We start from the raw sequence: 18,819 nt of genomic DNA on the forward strand, positions 1-18,819 counted from the left end.
ATTCATGGGAGCCAAGCTTTGGTGTTCTGTACTTTTAGTCCTTAATTGTCAGGTAGGTAGCAAGGTAAACTGCTCATACCTTTAAAAAATTAAAACTAACTTTGCATATAAAAATGAGGAAGTAGTAGAAGTAGGGCCAGAGATTTAGCTCAGTGGTGCTGCTTCCTGCCTCGCAAGCACAAGGTCCTGAGTTCAATATCCGTACCAAAAAATAAAAGTAAATGATGACCTCAAAACTTAACATGAGTATGTCAGTTTGTGTTTTATTTTTGATTACTGAACCAGCTCATTTTATATTTTGCTTCTTTATTCTTAAAATTATTTAAAATTGATTCAATCATGTCTTCCCATTAGCCAATTTTTATTTAATCCAGCTTTTATTTGGTTATAACAGGCTCTTACCACTCATTGTTGTAAGGTCAGACCCAGACATGATTGAGACCACTGAGGGAGGCAAAGTCTGAGCAACATGCAATGAGTTTATTGCAATCTGGGTGCAGATGGGCCAAGGGCGAGAAGGCCATTGGCACTGAGAGGAGGGTGCTCGTGGTTGATATAAGGTATTTTAGGTAGGGGAGAGGGGCATTACTCAAGAGGGTGGAAAATTTTAGAGTCCCATGGGTGATGCCCTGGGGCTAGCTGATAAACGGCACTTGTGAGAATAGCAGGGCAGGGCGGCTGCTGGTTCTTGTTATCTCTGTGCTCCTGTGGATGTGGGTAGTGGGTCTGCTTGGGCAAGGGTCTGGCTTGGGGGCCTGTAAATTCTGTCACCCTTATTTTCAGTCATTCTTTATACTATGAATGGGTTTCTTTGGCCAGGAAACAGTGACCACTGCCTACAGCACATATTGCCCATATTCTTACAACACGTTGACTTAGGAAAGGCAGAAGAGAGGCACCCTTTAAAGGTCAGGGAATGAAACCATCAGAGCAATAAATGAATGTGTTTATGGATTCTTATAGTTTATAAAGCTCTTTGGAAGGCCAGCTTGAGTTTGCAATGTACTCTTAGTGGCATGTAAGTATAGCCATAAACACTGGGCTCTTTTTTAAGTGCAGAGCCAACTGTGTTTATGAAATCTGTATCTGTCAGTACAGTTTATCCCATTCATCTTAAACCTCAGACAGCCTTGGAAAGCTTTAATGCCCATGTCTGGTTCAGTTCTTAGTGTGTAGTTTGTACTTAATGGAGAAAAAAACAAATGGAGAATGAACCTAAGAAGGATGAAAATAGTGTAGAAACAGGATCTAAGTAACAAAAAAGCATTTGTCAGACACTGGGCAAGAAGATTCATCATAAAGTTTTATCCTCTAACAGAAAGTTGAAGAGAAAGAATAAAGCTCGGTTCTGAACCATGTAAAGCCCTTTATCACCTCTCTTCTGGCTAATGTAGCACCTGTAAGACAGCCTCTCTATACTTGAACTTCTTCCTCTGCAAAATAGAATAAAAATACCTTCCCTCTTCTGCATGGGGATTTTGTGAGGACTAAATGAAATAATGGGCACAAGACATTCTAAAATGGTGAAAAAACATTACAAATATTGGGTAATTATCTCCTGTGTGTATCAGCTGAAAACCTTGCTCTCCCGTTCCTGATGTTGCTGGGCTACCCTCTGATCAAATTACAGGTTTTAGTCAAAATTTCGTTGGCTCAAGTGACTTCATTTACCATATGCTGACTTTTGCCTCCTCCAAAACTGTTTCCCAAATTCATTTTCTGTATCTCCCTATATATTCTCCATTTTCTTCCTTTGTTTAAAAAAAAAAGACTTCACACTGGTTTGTTCTCACCTTTTGTTAATAAAAGTTCTATTTTGTTGCCTTCAGATTATTATCATTTCCTTTTTAGGTTCTCTTTGATCTCCTGGCTCCCCTTGTCTTAATTCTTTGATTTTACATAGATACAGGCCAGCCATACATTTTTTTAAATAGTCAAAGTTTAATGTCCTCAGCCCTTGCCCACCTTTTCCGTTTTCCCCTGTTGGCATTTTCTCCAAGGGCCTCCTATCCTTAAGCTGCCTAACACTTGGGTACTCAGGGTACCTCAGTATAAGAAAAGGCTGACATTTTCCAGTCTGTTCAAAATATTTTCCTTATGTATCTTACATCTTAGGGTTTTGCCTTTAGTCCATAATAAGTTCATACACAAGAGGCTGAAAATTGTTTAATAGGGAAATTGCCCCACAGTATGTGCTAAGCAGACAGACTCTGGGAGTGTTTCATCTGAGGCTGGTGACTTTTTCCCAATGTCAAGGTAGAAGACTTCTAATCCCTTCCAGTTCTAAAGAATTCATAAGCAGTTCTACTGGTGGAAGTTTCAGGCCCTTTGATAAGCCAGTTCTAGTCCTTCCCTGTACTGTTTGGGTTCCCCCACCTCCACAGTGTAGACTACTGTTTTAGCTTTTCCAGAAGTTGAAATAGCCGATCACTGCAGCTAAGAGCATTTCCTTGACAACCTATTCCACGTGAAAGGAGGGACTGGGATTAAGGAAGCTGAATTTTACACACACCCAAAGTATATGAATTGTGAGCTTTGTACTTTGGTGATTATAATTTATACAATAAACAAAATCAGGTGGTTGCTAAGCAATACCTTTCCCTCATTCTTGATCTCAGTGGAAATATTCAACCTCTGGACTTAAGAAATCTTAAATTTTCCTCTGCTGACAGAACATGCTTTCTTGGCCTTTGTGGCAGCAGCCTCTTTTTTCTGCCCTTTCCTTATGTCCCATGACTTGCATTTTCTTTCCATATCTTCATCTTTGGCATGAACCAACAGCAGCCTTGAGCAGTCTCTTGGGATAATTTAAGTCAGATGAGAGAGTCTTCAGGCTCCTCTGGGATCCTCTGTGCACTGAGACTTCATTGCAGGAGCAGTTCACCTAAACCTAAGGTGGATACACATCTAGTCCACCTCCAAAGGAGAATCTTCTGTAGAAGGACGATGATTCAACAGAGCCTAGATGTGACTCTTTAAAGAGTTCTAGATTTTGGAACATATTTTATGTGTATGTAAAAAATTAGGAAGATTTGGAGACTAATTCTCTTCTAATAGTTAAATATTTTTTTTAATTTTTTGAGATTTATTAAATGTAAATTACACCCAAGTCCTTAGATTTACAAGTGAAATATGAGTTCTTTTTTACTTGGAAACCAGATTATCTTAATGGGACTAATAATGCTATCACTAATTGAACTGTGGGACAAACCATGTGCTTAATAACTTCATGTTTCTTCTTATTCATACACTACTTGGATTTTTTTCACAGTTTTACAGTATCCACTAAAATCTCTTGAAGTCAAAGGGTAAATTCTTTTATCAAAATGACCTTGTTTTCCAGATAATGTAGCAATGTGGACCTCCATCCTTTGTGTCTTCTGAGTTTGCATCTGTATTTCAAGAGGTGCTTGTTTCCTCTTGGGAGTGGCCGGCAAGGTTTTGCTAGGGGCGAATGGTGGGGAACCGCTGTAGACGCTGTAGACTAAGGGGATCGGATCGTGTGGAATGCAGTGGGGCCACTGCTGCCACCGCCACCACCAGCACCACGAGAGGGGATTTCCTGTAGCACACACAGACCTGGTTGTTTCCTCATTGAGAAAAGTAATGCAATTCTTAAAAAGTGTGCTGCTGGAAGGCAGTTTTCTGCCATTGGTGACTCTCACTTGTCAAACATTTTCACTGCTGGACATTTGCTAGGTATGAAAAATAGCATGATCTAGAGCAGGAAGTAAGGAGAGCCTCAGGTTAGCCCATCCCCGGAAGGGTCATTCATCTCCCAAGTGTAGTTTAAAATTGTCACCTTTCTCTCAAATGCCAAAATATGTACGTATAATCGATTATGGCATATGTTATAGCTGTATTACAAATTGTATGTCATGTATGTTACACAGATAAACATCCCTCTGCTAGCAGATGCATTCTCTTCCTCCTCCCTGCTACTCTATTCCTGTTAGCTGCAGTAGGACCAACACACCCACCCAAATGTGTGCTGAATGAATGAATGAATGCATGCATGAAATCATATCCTCTGTAAAAGAGAGACATTAACTTCTAATTCATAAAGTATGGCTCATATTCATATTTTGGTCTTTGGTGCCTAAAGCTTTTTTTTTTTTTTTTTTTTTTTTTTTGGTACCGGGGATCGAACTCGGGTCCTTGCGCTTGCAAAGCAGGCGGCGAACTAAAGCTTCTTAATAACTATAGCCAAAGTAGGAACTCTGCTTAACAGTCTATGTTCTCAGTTCAGCTGGACCAGGCCTGCGCTCCAGCTTTGGCAGTGAGCAGCTGACGGTGGTAACGAGGTTCTTGTACTCAGGCAGTAGGCTCGAGGTCTTCTTAGCTGGGCTGTCTGGTATCCTGTGAGTATTTGGTGTGAGAAAACCAGAACACAGGGAGAAAGACGGATGCTTCCGGTCACGTTGGTCACTTTGGGAGACAGCTCTGGAAGGGCGGGGCCTCTGGGCGACGCATGGACATGGCGACTCGGACTCGTGCGTGTGCTCGTGTGTGCGCGTGCACGCTGTCAGTCCTGACACGGTCGACGCCGCGAGCCTCTCCAGGGCATCTCGAACAAGCACATCCCGCCGTCCCAGTGCGGGAGGCAGGCGGGGGACACACGGACAGGCTAGTTAAATATTATTAATTATAGGAAATAGTTTTCCCTCAGGTAAATTTAGTAAGAACCCTTTCTTACAAGAGTAAGACAGCATTGAAAAGAAGATTCTTTTATTAAGGAGAGAAAAACGTCAATACCTTTTAGGGTATTTAAACTTTTTTTATATTCCCAGTTTTTACTAAGGCTTTTATAATATGTAGTTACTTGTGGTACCTTCTAATATATAAATGAAAGACTTTTAATACATAAATGATAGCATTTTTATTTTACTTTCATCACTTACTTGAATCATAACCATATAATAGATTTGCTAGCTGTTGTCTTGAATAGACTAGGGTTTTCTGGTCCTTGAACCTAGGATTTTATACTAGACAAAAGAGAGGAAGAGAATAGGTAGTAGTATTTTAATACCATATGGCTCAATAATAAAGATGACTGTATTTTTCTGCTCAAGGAATGAAGGGCATATACAACTATTATACTCAATCATTTCTTTTTTTTCCTAGAAGGTAGAAAATATACAATGTAAGAGTAGCAGAAAGGGAGACTGCTTTCTTTACTATCAGATCTGAGAGTATCACTATAAATGAACATGGGGAAAAGCTAAATGGTTTTCCATTTTCTTCACAAAATATGTGTGTAAACCTCTTACTTCCCATCTGTCAGTCCTCCTCCCTTCAATCTACCCTACATGTATTTGCCCCAACCCCAGTTGTATTCCCCCAAGGACTCTTCTGTCCACTGTGGCAAGAAGGGTAAAAGCCACAAAGACCTTTTCTTTGGCTGTGTCATGTCTTCATTGTCTCTTGGCCCACTGTTTTATTTTTTATTTGCAGATCTGTGGCTGTCCTCTCTATTGGAAAGCCCCCATGTTTAGGGCTGCAGGGGGTGAGAAGACAGGATTTGTGTCAGCACAATCATTCACTACTGTGTGGAGGAGGTAAGTATGTGAGCAGTCATTGTGGAGCTGGGGAAAAAATTGTGTGGTCGTCATGACATGCCTTATTAAGGTCACTTATTTTATTCATTTGCCTTTTATCCTCTTTTCAATAAGGAAAATTCAGTGATTCACAGGCATTTTTACCCACACAAAAGTTCTTTGCCATAAGCCTTTATCTTACATGTCTTTAAACAGTAAAATAGAGCTGCAGAAATACCTAATAGCTATTTGATAATTTCTTAGCTTCAGTAGTTAAATTGGAAACTCTGGATTTGAGTCTGGTAGCAGTGACATAAAAGTAAACATGAAAAATATAATTTTATTTTCATAAAATCCATCTTAGAATTATATCTAGTTAATTTGTTAAAATAGCTTAATTCTAATAGATTTTAATCATTATTTTTGAGAACTCCAGTTAAGGAACAAAGGTCTAGTATGTTTATCAAGATATTCTTAAATATTAGCTGTAATAAATTTTCCTGAATGCAAACCCAATTTACTCCCTTCTTTCTTTAAGTGTTATTTCCTTTTGGGGGTGGGGTACTAGGGATCAAACTCAGGACCTTGCACTTTTGAGGCAAGCAGCGGCACCACTGAGCTAAATCCCCAGCCCAGGCGTTATTTCTTAATATATTTATACATTTTATGAGAATATCAAAGTTTGTCCCCTTTTCGTCTTTTAACTAACTCCTGACTCCTCTTTCTGCATGTTCTTCTCACATTTTCTGGGATACATACCCTTTTTCCTAGTAAACTATTTGGAAATACTTTTCATTTATCATTATTATTTAAAATCAATGTATAATATTAGTAGAATTCAACTTAACAGATTCCATATAATTTCTTCATACCACCTAAAGGCCCTTCATTGCATAATGTTTGAGAAACGTAATAGGTGATTAGTAAATGCATTCTTGGTTTTAAAAATCTAGCATCTAGTGTAATTCAGCAAGTTCTTCATTATATTAGAACTAAAACAATCAGGCTATATATATATAACTTAGCACAGGAGAAAAGATGGCCATCTAGAGGGAACAACAAGGGTGAATATCTCCAAATTAGCACTGGAGAAAATCAGGTACCCTGAGGTGGGAGTGAAAGATGAGGTCTGATAAAGGAGGATAAATGAAAAGAGACTCCAACTGGACCAAAATCCACTGCTTAGGGAATGTGGGAGAGGAAACCAAACCACACCTGGATCGTGGTACCACACCCCCAACCCCAGACCTGGCATACATACCACCTTGGGAGATCCAATTGAGGGAGGGAGCTAGCCCTTCAGTGATGACCTAGCTAATGGAATAGGCTCACAATCACTCTAATCTCCCTACTAGGCATGGTGAGTGAGATACATGCAAGCTGGGGATTCAAAGAAGCTGAAAGCAGAACGGGGCAAGACAAAATGTGTCCTGAAGACAATAGTGCTAGAGGACCTGCTAGTGCCAAGACTATGGGGAGAGAGGCTTGCCCAACAGGAAAAAACAAGTTACTGGTTCTCCCCTCGTACAGTGGGAGTGCTGTGCTTGTGGAACATTCAGCATACTACTCTCAGTTGCTGGAAGGTTCTTCCATGGACTCAGAGGGACCTCCTAGATGGGGACTACAGGGAGACCTGGAACTGGAACAAGTACGTGGAGTAGTGAGTGTAGTATAGGAGATCTGTGAAAGGAAAGACAGACACTGGTACTCAAGTCAAAAGGCAATTCATAAGAGCCAGAATAGAGTGGGTACTCTCCTTACACTACCCCAAACACTGGAAGGGCCTAAGACAATTTGAGATCCTGACCCCACCCCATGCTGGCAAAGGGGGCCCTCTGCCAAGTCTAGGGGCAGCCCTAGGTTTTGTGGGCAGGTCTGAGACACAGGACTGTGGACAGAAAGATGGAGAACAATGCCTGAGGTCTTCTGGCCACATACTAGGCAAGGAAAGGCTGGGGAGGAGAAAGCCTATGGAGAGAGGACACAGAGATTACCATATTCGCCAGGCAGTGAAAGAAGCAAAAGAATGTGAGAATTCTCTGGTAGAAGCTGAGAGAAAACCTGAGAACTGGGAGTAGAGCAACCTATACCACATTTGCTTCCTCCATACCCAGAGCACAGCTTGCAACCAGGACACTGGTCCAGAGGGAACAACAGCCCTGACTGCTTTGGACAGGCAGTTGCCTGGTTGGTCCACAGTGGGAAACTGCTTGGCTGCACACAGAGTGTGACTTCTGTGTAGAGGGAACTGTGTGGACACGGACAGTCTGGATTAATGCTGTAACAACTGTATGACAGTTTGTTTTGGTTTTTTTGGTTTGTTAATTGATGTTATTGTTTCCTTGCTTGTTTGTTTGACCTGGGTTATAGTATCTTTTTTTGTTGTTTTGATTTGTTATCATTTTTTTCTTCTGGTTTTTTGCAGCTTTGTTAATATTATTGTTACTTTATTCTTTAAGGTTTTTCTCCTTTGATCTGCTCCCTCTTTTAGTCTTCTATTTTTTTTTTTTTACTTTCTTTTCTCCCTATTCTTTTTCCTCTTTTCTTTCTCATTTTCTCACCTCCCTGCCTTCTTTCTCTTCCCCACCTATCTAATGGCATGTATATGGGGGTGGGAGAGACCACCAAAAAATATATACACACTTCAGCAGTTCACTGTATTAATAAATGTCTGGAAGCTAATGACCAATGCTTTGAGCACCTCTTGTAATTGTAGAGGCCAAAGGTAACTTGTATTAATCTCATGATGTCTCAAATTTAGTATTAAAATATTTATACAAGTTTTTCTTTTCTTGATGAATACATTTTTTGGCAGACTCTGTATATATAAAACGGGCCTAAAGTGGCATTAGAAAATAAGAATTAATCAGTGCTGCAACTTTAACAGTACCATTCAAGGGCATGTCAGGGTAATCCTTAACAAAATTGAGGTTAGAGGATCCAAACAAAACTACAAATAGATTAACAGGTTCTGACAGTCTTACAGCCTCCCTCAAAATACACTTCCACCTATCTGCATACCTTCTCCCTCCTACACAAATACTTTGTCAAACTCCCCTCAGCTACCCTTTACCACAACTATGAAAATAATTCCAACACTGCCTTGCAAGCTCAAGGTCCCAAGTTTGATCCCCAGTACCAAAACAAAAAAAGTAATAATTCCAACAGAGTCCAACCTTCTATTTTTCACCTGTGGACATTTCTCTTACTTCTGTCTTTTCCCACTGATACAGCCCCTCAATTTTCCCCTTCCTGTTTTCTCCCCCCACCCATATCCAAGACAAACCACAATAAGCACTATAATACAGTGTAAAGGATATTAATAAAAGGGTGAAATTATCAAAACAAGTTTTAATGTTGATGATTGATGTGTGCCTGGATCTACTGACACTGTTATAACCAGTAGAAATTCTCTCCTTATAACACAGTGATGAGGTCCAGCCCAATTAAATTGAATAGGCTGAAGTGGTAAATAATACCTCTTGACAGTAAAGATAAGAACACATCACTGGGAAACAGACCCTAATTAAAGAGATCTTCATATCATCAACAAACTCTCTTCACTCTATTTGACCTGAGCCCTCAGCTAAAAAAATCAAGGCAACAAAATGCCTCCCAAGACTCACAACTCTTCCCAAAGCAGATCCAAGGAGCTCCAGTGGAAGAGAAATCAAACACCATGGGGCTGAGCTGCATAAAATTATTAAAGAGCAATCAAAGAAACTCAGCTCAAAAAAGATACAGCCCAACAATAGTAGAACTAACAAGCAAGCTGACCACTGTAGTTATGGAAGAAACATAAAAATTAGAAGAGCTGACCAAAACTGTTCAAAACATGAATGACACATTTACCAAAGAACTAAACTTCAAGAAAAGGTGCCAAACAGAAATCATAGAGATAAAGAATTCTATTGAGTACATTAAGCAGGGGATGGTGATACATCCCTATAAAATTCCAGCACTCAAGAGGCTGAGGCAGGAGGATCACTGCAACTTCAAGGCCGGCCTGGGCTACATAGCAAAACCTTGTCTCAAAAAAAAAAGAGAGAGAGGAAAAAAAACACTGAATTCCAAAAGTTTCAGACAAGGTATAAATAAGACCAATATTCCACAAACTCTTTGATGAAATTGAAAGGGAAGGAAGATTTCCAAACTGATTCCTGAAAGCTTGCATTACCTTGATTCCAAAACCAGATAAGGACCCAACTGAAAAAAAATGGATAGGCCAAATCTCTTTAATGAACATAGATATAAAAAATCCTCAACAAAATACTAGCATACAATACAGTAAATCATCAAAAAAACATACATCATGACCAAGTAGGCTTCATCTAAAGGATGCAAGGATGGTTCAACATATATAAATTAATAAATGTAATGCACCACATTAAACAGAAGCAGGGACAACTCACATGGTCATCTCAATAGATGCAAAAAAAAGCCTTTGACAAAATCCAGCATCTATTTGTGATTAAAAACACTGAAGAAAATAGGTAGAGAAGGACCTTATTTCAACCTGATAAAACCCACTTAAGACAATCCTACTGCCAAGTCATATTAAATGGGGATAAGCTGAGAGCTTCTGTAAAATCAGAAACAAGAAAATCCTGTTTAATATAATACTTGAACCATTACCCAGGGCAATCAGGCAAGATAAAGAAATAAAAAGGATACTTATAGGAAAGAAAGAAGTCACATTACCATAATTTGCATATGACATGATCCTTTACATAGAAAACCTAAAAAATTCCACCAAAAGACTCCTAGACTAACCAAATTGAGCAGTGTAGCAGGATACAAAATTACACAAAAAATTGGTAGCATTGCTGTACACCAATAATGAACCCACCATGAAAGAAATTAGGAAAACAATAGCATCAAGACAAATACTTAGGTGGGCCAGGGATTTAGCTCAGTGGTTCTTCCACCTGCCCCACAAGCACAAGGACCCAAGTTTGATCCCCGGTACCAGAAAAAAAAAAACAAAGAAAGAAAAATACTTAGGAATTATCCTAACCAAAGAATGAAAGACTTCTATAATATAAACTACGCTATTCTGAAAAAGAAGATCAAAGAGGATATCAGAAAATGAAGGGCTGGGGATTTAGCTCAGTGGCGCCACGATTGCCTTGCAAACACAAAGTCCTGAGTTCAATCCCCAGTACTGGGGGAAAAAAAAGAAAAATGGAAAAAACATCTGTTCTTGGATAAGCAGAAGGAATATTGTCAAAATGGCTATTCTTCTAAAGCTGATAGACAGTGCAATCCCAGTGAAAATACCAACATCGCTGCCACCTGCCTTGTAAGCGCAAGGTCTTGAGTTTGATCCCCGGTACCAAAAAAAAAAAAAAAAACCAACATCATTCCTCACAAAACTAGAGAAAACAATCCTAAAATTCATATGGAACCAGGAGACACCCAGAATAGCAAAAGCAATCCTGGGCAACAAGAGGAAAACAGGAGGCATCAGAATCCTAGATGTGAAGTTACATTACAAAGCCTCAGTGATTTTAAAAAAAAAAAAGGTACCTGCACAGAAATAGACATGTGGATAAATGGAATAGAATAAAGAAGGCATAAACAACCCAAGATAACATTCAACCTTCTGATCTTTGGCAGAAAGGCTAAAAGCATATGCTGGAGAAAATATAGCCTCTTTAGCAAATGGTGCTGGGAAAATTGGCTATCCACATGCAGAAGATTGAGTCTAGACCCATATATCTCACCATATACTAAACTAAAATCAAGATGATCAAAGATCTAGATATCAAAAAACACTTAACCTGCTGGAAGACAAAAATAGGTAAAATACTTGAAGTCATGGCCATAGGCAAGGACTTTCAGAAGAGAACCCCAGTTGAACAAGAAATAACATCAAGAATCAACAAATGGGATCATATAAAATTTAAAAGCTTCTGCCCAGCAGAGGAAACAACCAACAGAGCAAAGAGAAAACCTACAGAATGGGAAAAATTTTCTGCTTGCTACACCTTGGACAGAGGACTAGTATCTAGAGTATATAAAGAACTCAAAAAAAGTGAGAACTTTCCCAAATAAAAGACCCAATCAAAGAATAAACAACTGAATTAATAGACACTTCGGAAGAAGCAGTACAAATGGCCAATAAATACATGAAATGTTCAGCATCACTGGCCATTAGAAAAATGCAAATTAAAACAACACTGGGATTCCATCTTCAGAAAGAATAGCTTTCATCAAGAAATCAAATAAATGCTGACAAGGTGAGGTGGAGTGGGGGAGCCCTTATACATTGTTAGTGGGAATGTAAACTAATACAACCATTATGGAAATCATGGAGATTCTCCAAGAAACTAAAAATAGAAATTCTATTTGACCCAACTATTATCTCTCTAGGTATCTCCCCAAAATAATTAAAGACATCATGTTACAGTGATATATGCATACCCATGTATATTATAGCACAATTCATAATAGCTTAATCTTGGAATTACAGATGAATGGATAAAGAAAATTGGTTTTTATGTACAATCATGTACTCTGTTATAAAGAAGGATAAATTTTAGTCCTTTGTAGGAAAATGGATGCAACTGGAGACCATAATATTGGGTGAAATAAATGAGACACACAAGCTTAAATGTTATGTAGTTTCTCTTGTATGAGAAACCCAAAGTATAAATAAAGACCAAAATAAAAGATAGATAATAGGAAACAGGGAGATAGATCTTTTGCAAATGGGAAGAGGACCAAGAGGTGGAGGGAGGGGAGCAAAAGGGGATGTAAAAAGAAGATGTGTAAAGTACTGTCTTAGTTATATTTTCTCATTGCTGAGACAAAATACCGACACCCAAAGTTAAAAGAGGAAAGTTTATTGTAGCTCACAGCTTGTAGAATTTTCAGTTCATAGTTGACTGGCTCCAAGGCAGGGTGGCATGGCAAAGGGGCATCACAGAGAAGAAACAGTTCATGGCAGGCAGAAGGCAGGAGGGCAGCAAGCAGCAGAATAACAAGCAGTAAGTGATAGAAGCAAGCTGTCCCTTATATACTATCCCTAAGTGTGGGGAGCACTCACACCCTTAATCCTAGGATCATACCATGAATCAATCTCAGCATCATATCCTTGAACCTAGCATTACACACTCTAGAACCAACAACCCCCCAAAAGCTCCACCTATGACCACATAAGGCTTTGGGGGAACATCTAGATTCAAGCCATAATAGGTACATGTACCAACTCTCCACAATTAATATAATCATCATGTACTGCAAACCTGTACTAATAAAAATTTTAAAGACTACCAGTTAATGGGCTTTTTTAAAAGAACTACACCCAAGTCAAAAGTTACAAATGCCTCATGTTGTCCTGATGTATTTTACCCATTTTGTTCATAGAACAATTCTGAGTTATCCCAATAGCAAAGCATAACTGGGCCCTAAAAGAACCCTCACTCATACACCATCTGGGTAACACTTCAAAGTTCTATAGTCACTAGCAGTTCTGTAGTCACTGTTCCACCTCTTCTATAGCAAATAGAAAAAAGTGTGATAAAATATATCTTCCTAAAAATGTATGGCTAGTAAGTCATAAAAGTTAAGAGTATTCCTTGGAGGCTAGAAATAGCAAAAAGCACTAATGCACAGAAGTAAAATATGAGAGAAACTGTCATTTGCCTCCAGGGTATTTTTAAATTGGTGTTTCTGGCACCCTAAAACCTGAGGGGTGGGAGAATAGAGCTTAGGGCCAGAGTACTGGGAAATCAGCTTTGACTCTCTCTCCTTTCTCCACCAGCAAGACCAGGATTTCAACTGGGTGGTATAATTTTTTTTAATCAGCATATATCAGTAGTAGAATTTAGGAATTTAAAATTTATAGGTGTTTTAACTTACATTCAGTTCTCTTCTTTTGCCCTGGTAGGCCCCAGGCTCTGAAAAGCCCTCTGTGGAGGAGTGTAAACCAGGAGTAAAAAGAATGGGGATATGACCAAGCTTTGGTCAGAGAGATCTTCAGTCATTGAGTTCAGCATTGTTGGCAACAACTAACAATCTAGGAAAACAGCAGAAAGTGAGAAATGACTGTTTAAGAAAAATTTGTGAACAAAGTGGGAAATGCAAAAAAAGGAAATAGTCTATCATATGGAATATTAGAGCTAGAGACAAAAAATATAACCACTTATATTCTATTTTGAATATTTTAAGACACTGTGGACCTGAGACTAATGATAATGAAGGAAAATTGGTGTCCAACTTGATTTACCTGCAATTAACTGCTTAATAATAAGGGTAATCACAGCCAGTGTTTTGGTTAAAACCATATGTCACAGAGATAGAGTGGCCATTTATGTTGGCAGATAGAACAACATGGCAGTGGGAGCCACCACAACAGTTGTGTTCCTTTATTGAAATGAATCACTTTATCTCTAGGAAAAAGCAACTTCTGCAAAAATCAAAAGGGGAAAAAACATGAAACACAGTCTTCATTTGAGGTAGCTGCAGAAAATTGCTTACAAAATTATATAGTATGAACAAGTGTCCTTATCATTTCTTGCATTAAAAAAATATGTGTGTGTGTCTGTATTAAAGCATTATGGTCAGATACTAAAATGGCTTGGATGCCCTCCAGTGGGAACTCATCCTTGAACTCTTAAAGTGCCTTTTAAAAGCCAGTGTATTCCCAAGTATGGCTGTTTGGGAAAACTAAGTATGGTAACTTGAATCACCATACTGACCTAGGAAAATATGTGCTTAGTTTTTTAATTATTTTTTAAAATTTCAACCTTTGCATAAAGCAACCTAAGTCCAAGTATAGTATATAAAAATTTTAAGTACAGAAAAATAACTGGCAAGTAATGATACCAAATTAAAACATTTGGGTATAGACATATGTACATTGATATGATTCTATAACAAGCTCTATGTAATCTGAAAAACTAAGATATAGTACAGGGATATAATTTCCTTCATGTCAGAGTGCTCATGGGTTGGAAGCTTTAGTGTGTCCATCCCAGTGATTTTAGAATGAACACCTTAAAGGTCTTCTCCCCTCCTTTTGTTCCTTTGCTTTCCCTGTGCTACTGCCTGTTTCATATATATACTTTGACATGTCTTTCCCCTAAAAATAGCTCCATAGTTCCAATAGTTCCATAGCTTTTTTACTTAATTTTTAGAGTACCAGCTTTTGGGTAAAACTCTTCTCCAATAGAGTCAATAATATTGCTCCAGCTCTACTATGCTCTACTTTCATATTTTCATATCGGTGCATCATTTATCCATTAAAAAAATACTATTTTGCCTCAAAAGTGTTATGATTATTGTAGATTATCAGTGTAGAATAGCTATGCTTACCTTTATTCTTCAGCTTTTATAACTTTTATTATCTTTTTTTACCTGCCATATAGAGTTGATCAGCCAGTAGCATTGACAGAAAATTGTAATTCACATCCCTGATTTGCCTTTGCCCTTTTAGAGTATCTGTTATCTGTCATATTGCTCCAGTGTTTATTCAGCAGTGCTATTCTTTTCTTTTCTTTTCTTTTGGTAAAAGTGCTCCATTTCAAAGACCTCACTACCTTTGTGTTGTCATCCCATCCACTTTCTAAACTTAAGAGGTAATTTTCATTAGCATCTGCCACACTAATCTTTTCCTGAAATGTGTGTTTATTTAACTTCAGGGCACTTGAATATTGAAGAATTATAAGGAAAATAAGTATAAAAGACCTACTGTAGCTCTAATCACAAATGAAGTTAAATATACATCTGTTATATCACTAACATGTTTTGAGAGACTTCTATGTGTAAGTCACATACTGTGTGCAATGAATAAAAAAAGCTGTAACTTTGCCCTTTAGGTGCCAAAGAGATAAGAGAAAGCAAAATAGCATATATGATATGTATAAATTATACAAAGATCAGTGAGGAATTCAGTTGTCAAGGAAAACTTTTTGAAAGAGGTGGGTTATTCTTAAACAGCATTAAAACAACAAAGTTGGAGGAGGGTTTTATAGGGGATTAGAACGGCATGAAAATGATACAGAGGCAAAACTGTATATAAGTCAGGCCAGCTGCCTGGGGTAGAGGTTCATTTAGCAAAGTAGTGAGATAGATGGATAGGCAGGCTCCAGTCTAATTACGAAGGCCTTAAATGCCCCCCGTAGGTGTATTAGCTTTGTATCATTGTGACAGAATACCAAGGTGGAGGAAAGATTTATTTTGGCATTTTTGGCTTACAGTTTCAGAAGTTTCGGTCCATGGTTACTTGGCCCTCATCACTTTCTGAGCTTGTGCTGAGGCAGAATATCATGGAGAGGAACATGTGGTAGAGCAAAGCTGCTCAACTTATGGAGGCCAAGAATAGAGAAAGAGCTCACTTTAATAGCAGATCCCTTTCACCAAAACCTGTTAAGCTATTAGTCCATAAATGGGTTAATCTCATGGTGTCAGAGCCCTCATGATCCAGTCACCTCCCAAAGGCCCCACCTTTGAACTTTGCTGCACCAGAGTCCAAGCCTTCAACCTATAGGCTTTGGGGGGACTTTTAAGGTCCAGTCCATCATTGTAGGCTTATACATAGAAGTGGTAGAGAACTACTGAACATTTTTGAGTAAGAGAATTATATATTGAAGATTGTTTTACAATTGTGAATTGTCTCTAATACAAGATTGGGTGAACACAGAACCCTTTAGGGACTCTCTAACCTTCTAGCAGTCTCAATATGAATTTATCAGGCCTTGAACTTGGTAATACATTGGAAAATAAAAAGAAAGAAACAGCTGTCTAAAACATTGTAAGGAAAAATTCCTCAGGACTCTAGTACTCTCATCCTTTATTCCAAGTATCTAATGGTCCCAGCTAGAAACTTGGGGATTGTCATGGATTCTTCCTTCTCATCCCTCAGCCCTACCAACTACCATGTCCTTTCACTTGTACCCCCTTTCTACTTCCCACTGCTAATATCCATGCTGAAGCTCTCATTGTTTCTTGCTTGATATTTCTAAAAAACATATCTGATCATGTCACTGTGAAAATTAAAAGTCTTTCTGTAGACTACGTTAAAGTTCAAGGCTCCTGACCTGACCTAAAAGAGGCCTCAAGGATTTGATCCTACCTGCACATGTCCCCTTCTCTGACCACTTCCATATATCTTATTGCCCATATGTTCCACGCATGGCACACCAGACTTCTCTCTTTAACCCCACCACCCTTCTTTCTTACCTCACTTTCCAGGAAATCTCGCAGGCCTCCTGTGTCCCTCCATGACTACCCTGTGGTTATTACTTCTATTATGACTGTTCAATAGTAGTATAACTTTATTGATAACTGGACTGTAAAATCCTTATACAGCATAAAACTATGTCTTATTTTCTTTGTGTCAAGCATCCCCAAGACCAGACATAATACCTGATACACAGCATTCAATAAATGATTAATGAAGGAAAACAAGAAAATTTAGAGACTGCTTGGATAAGACAGAAAAATAAAATTTTATATAATTTCAAGGTTTCAAGCACAGATAACTAAGAATGGTACCACCATTCTTATAAAAATAGATGTCCAAAAAAATGACTGACTCTGAGAGGAAAATTTCAGTTTTGATTTTCAAAATTTTAATTTTGCTTTCAGAGTCCCCAAGTGGAAACATCTGTCAAATAATTTGAGGTAAGGAATTCTGGACTCTTAGAAGACTAAACTCAATTTTTAGGCATGTTATTATAAGTCTGATTTCAAAAGCTCCCATCACATTGGCCCTGAATATTTGTCAACCTGGACAAATAGAATTTTATGTCTTATTTGGTGCATTATGATCCATCTGAAGTGTTCCTTCTAGCTAGTGCCTAACTCTGGAGTTCTGACTCCACATGTCGCTTGTCAACCAAATGGACATTCTCTCCAAGTATATTTTAATAATATGTATTTTACTTGCATTAGTTCAGTTGACTGTGATCTCAGCCTCAGAAGCATTTTATAAGAATAATATACCATTTATTGAGCTTTTATTAAAAATATCCTTGTGATAAAATCAAAAGCACAGAGGACATTAAAAATAAAGCATTTGGTCTGGGAGCAGCTTAGTGGTAGAGGCTTGCTTAGCATTCTTAAGACGCTGGAGTCGATTCCCAGCACTGCAAAAAAAAATAAAAGATAGCACTTGATTCTTTATCTAAGTGGTCTTCAGATCAGACTGCAGTTTAACAGTTATCAATGTTATAGTTCTTGTTTGTTCCCAGTAGCAGATCTTCCTAAGCAACTGTTTGTTTTGTAGGTTGCTGAATAACCATCATGATGATGCCTCTAAGTTCATCTATCTTCTGGCAAAACCTGGCTGCAGCTCTCTAGAACAAGAAGATTTTGTCCCTTTACTTCAGGTAGTTTTCATTTCCTTTTGAAAATGGGTTCTACTTTTGGAGTTTCAGAGATTTTTAAAAAATGTACAGCTCTAATGTACATCAATTCAGCTATATAGATCTAAAGGTCAGATTTCTGAAAGAATAGTTTTTATACATATTTTAGCAGTAAAATTATTTTGTTAAAATCTAAACCAGAAATCATAGTATAAAATATAGAAAACAGGGCCGGGGATTTAGCTCAGTGGCACCACACCTACCCAACAAGCTCAAGGTCCTGAGTTCGATCCCTAGTACCAAAAAACAAAAAAACAAATAAATATAGAAAATAGGGCTCCTTCCATGAAACAAAGGACAGGGGCTTTCAGCCTCCCTCTGCCCACCCACAGCAGGCCCTGAAGCACCTTCTGAAACTTCAGAATTCAAGAAGATAAACTGGGAAATGTTCATATCATATATAACTAAAACCTTATAGAAAGCAAATAAAGACTATGGAGTAACCAGAACCCCAGGCATTAGTCCTGAGATCTTCATTCAGTGCATCTTGACTCTTGATTTAACCCTATTTCTAAAATGCTTGGTTTTTGGCTGGAGATTTAACTCAGTGGCATTGCTGCCTGCCTCACAAGCACAAGGTCCTGAGTTCGATTCCTGGGACTGCAAAAAAAAAATGCTTGGTTTTTTAATTTTTTAACCCAATATTTATTTGAAACAGAAAATTAGAATAGGAAGAAAAAAGAGAAAACAACTGCAGTGAGAGCTACAAAGACAGGTGCTACCAAACTATAAAGGTACCCAGGAGAGAGGAAAAAAACTACTTAAGAGGAAAAAAGAAGAAACCACAAAGCCTGTAAAAGCACTCAATTTGAAAATTTTGAAACTAATTTAGGATAAGGGCAGTAGTTCTTGGTCTAATAAGTCTGTCAGACTTCTGCCAAGATCAGTAATTTATATTATTAGCATAG

General features: G+C 38.3%; 1 protein-coding gene across 9 annotated transcripts in view; it reads left to right on the forward strand.

Annotated features, from left to right (window-relative positions):
* Positions 1–18,819, forward strand: part of Ppp2r3a (protein phosphatase 2 regulatory subunit B''alpha) — a 184,016-nt gene that overhangs the window by 70,000 nt on the left and 95,197 nt on the right. For 5 of the 9 annotated variants that reach the window (XM_021246462.2, XM_087186179.1, XM_087186183.1 and 2 more), the window contains 3 exons: positions 5,455–5,558; positions 17,133–17,168; positions 17,773–17,875. In XM_021246462.2, the coding sequence (XP_021102121.1) occupies positions 5,455–5,558; positions 17,133–17,168; positions 17,773–17,875 (243 nt within the window). The remainder of the gene's footprint in view (positions 1–5,454; positions 5,559–17,132; positions 17,169–17,772; positions 17,876–18,819) is intronic. The other 4 variants (XM_087186182.1, XM_087186184.1, XM_087186181.1 and 1 more) reach the window with 1 other exon arrangement.

Source organism: Heterocephalus glaber, unplaced genomic scaffold (genome assembly GCF_053883595.1).
Source record: "Heterocephalus glaber isolate CG9 unplaced genomic scaffold, H.glaber_assembly_v1.0 deba00001504, whole genome shotgun sequence".
Taxonomy (NCBI): domain Eukaryota; kingdom Metazoa; phylum Chordata; class Mammalia; order Rodentia; family Bathyergidae; genus Heterocephalus; species Heterocephalus glaber.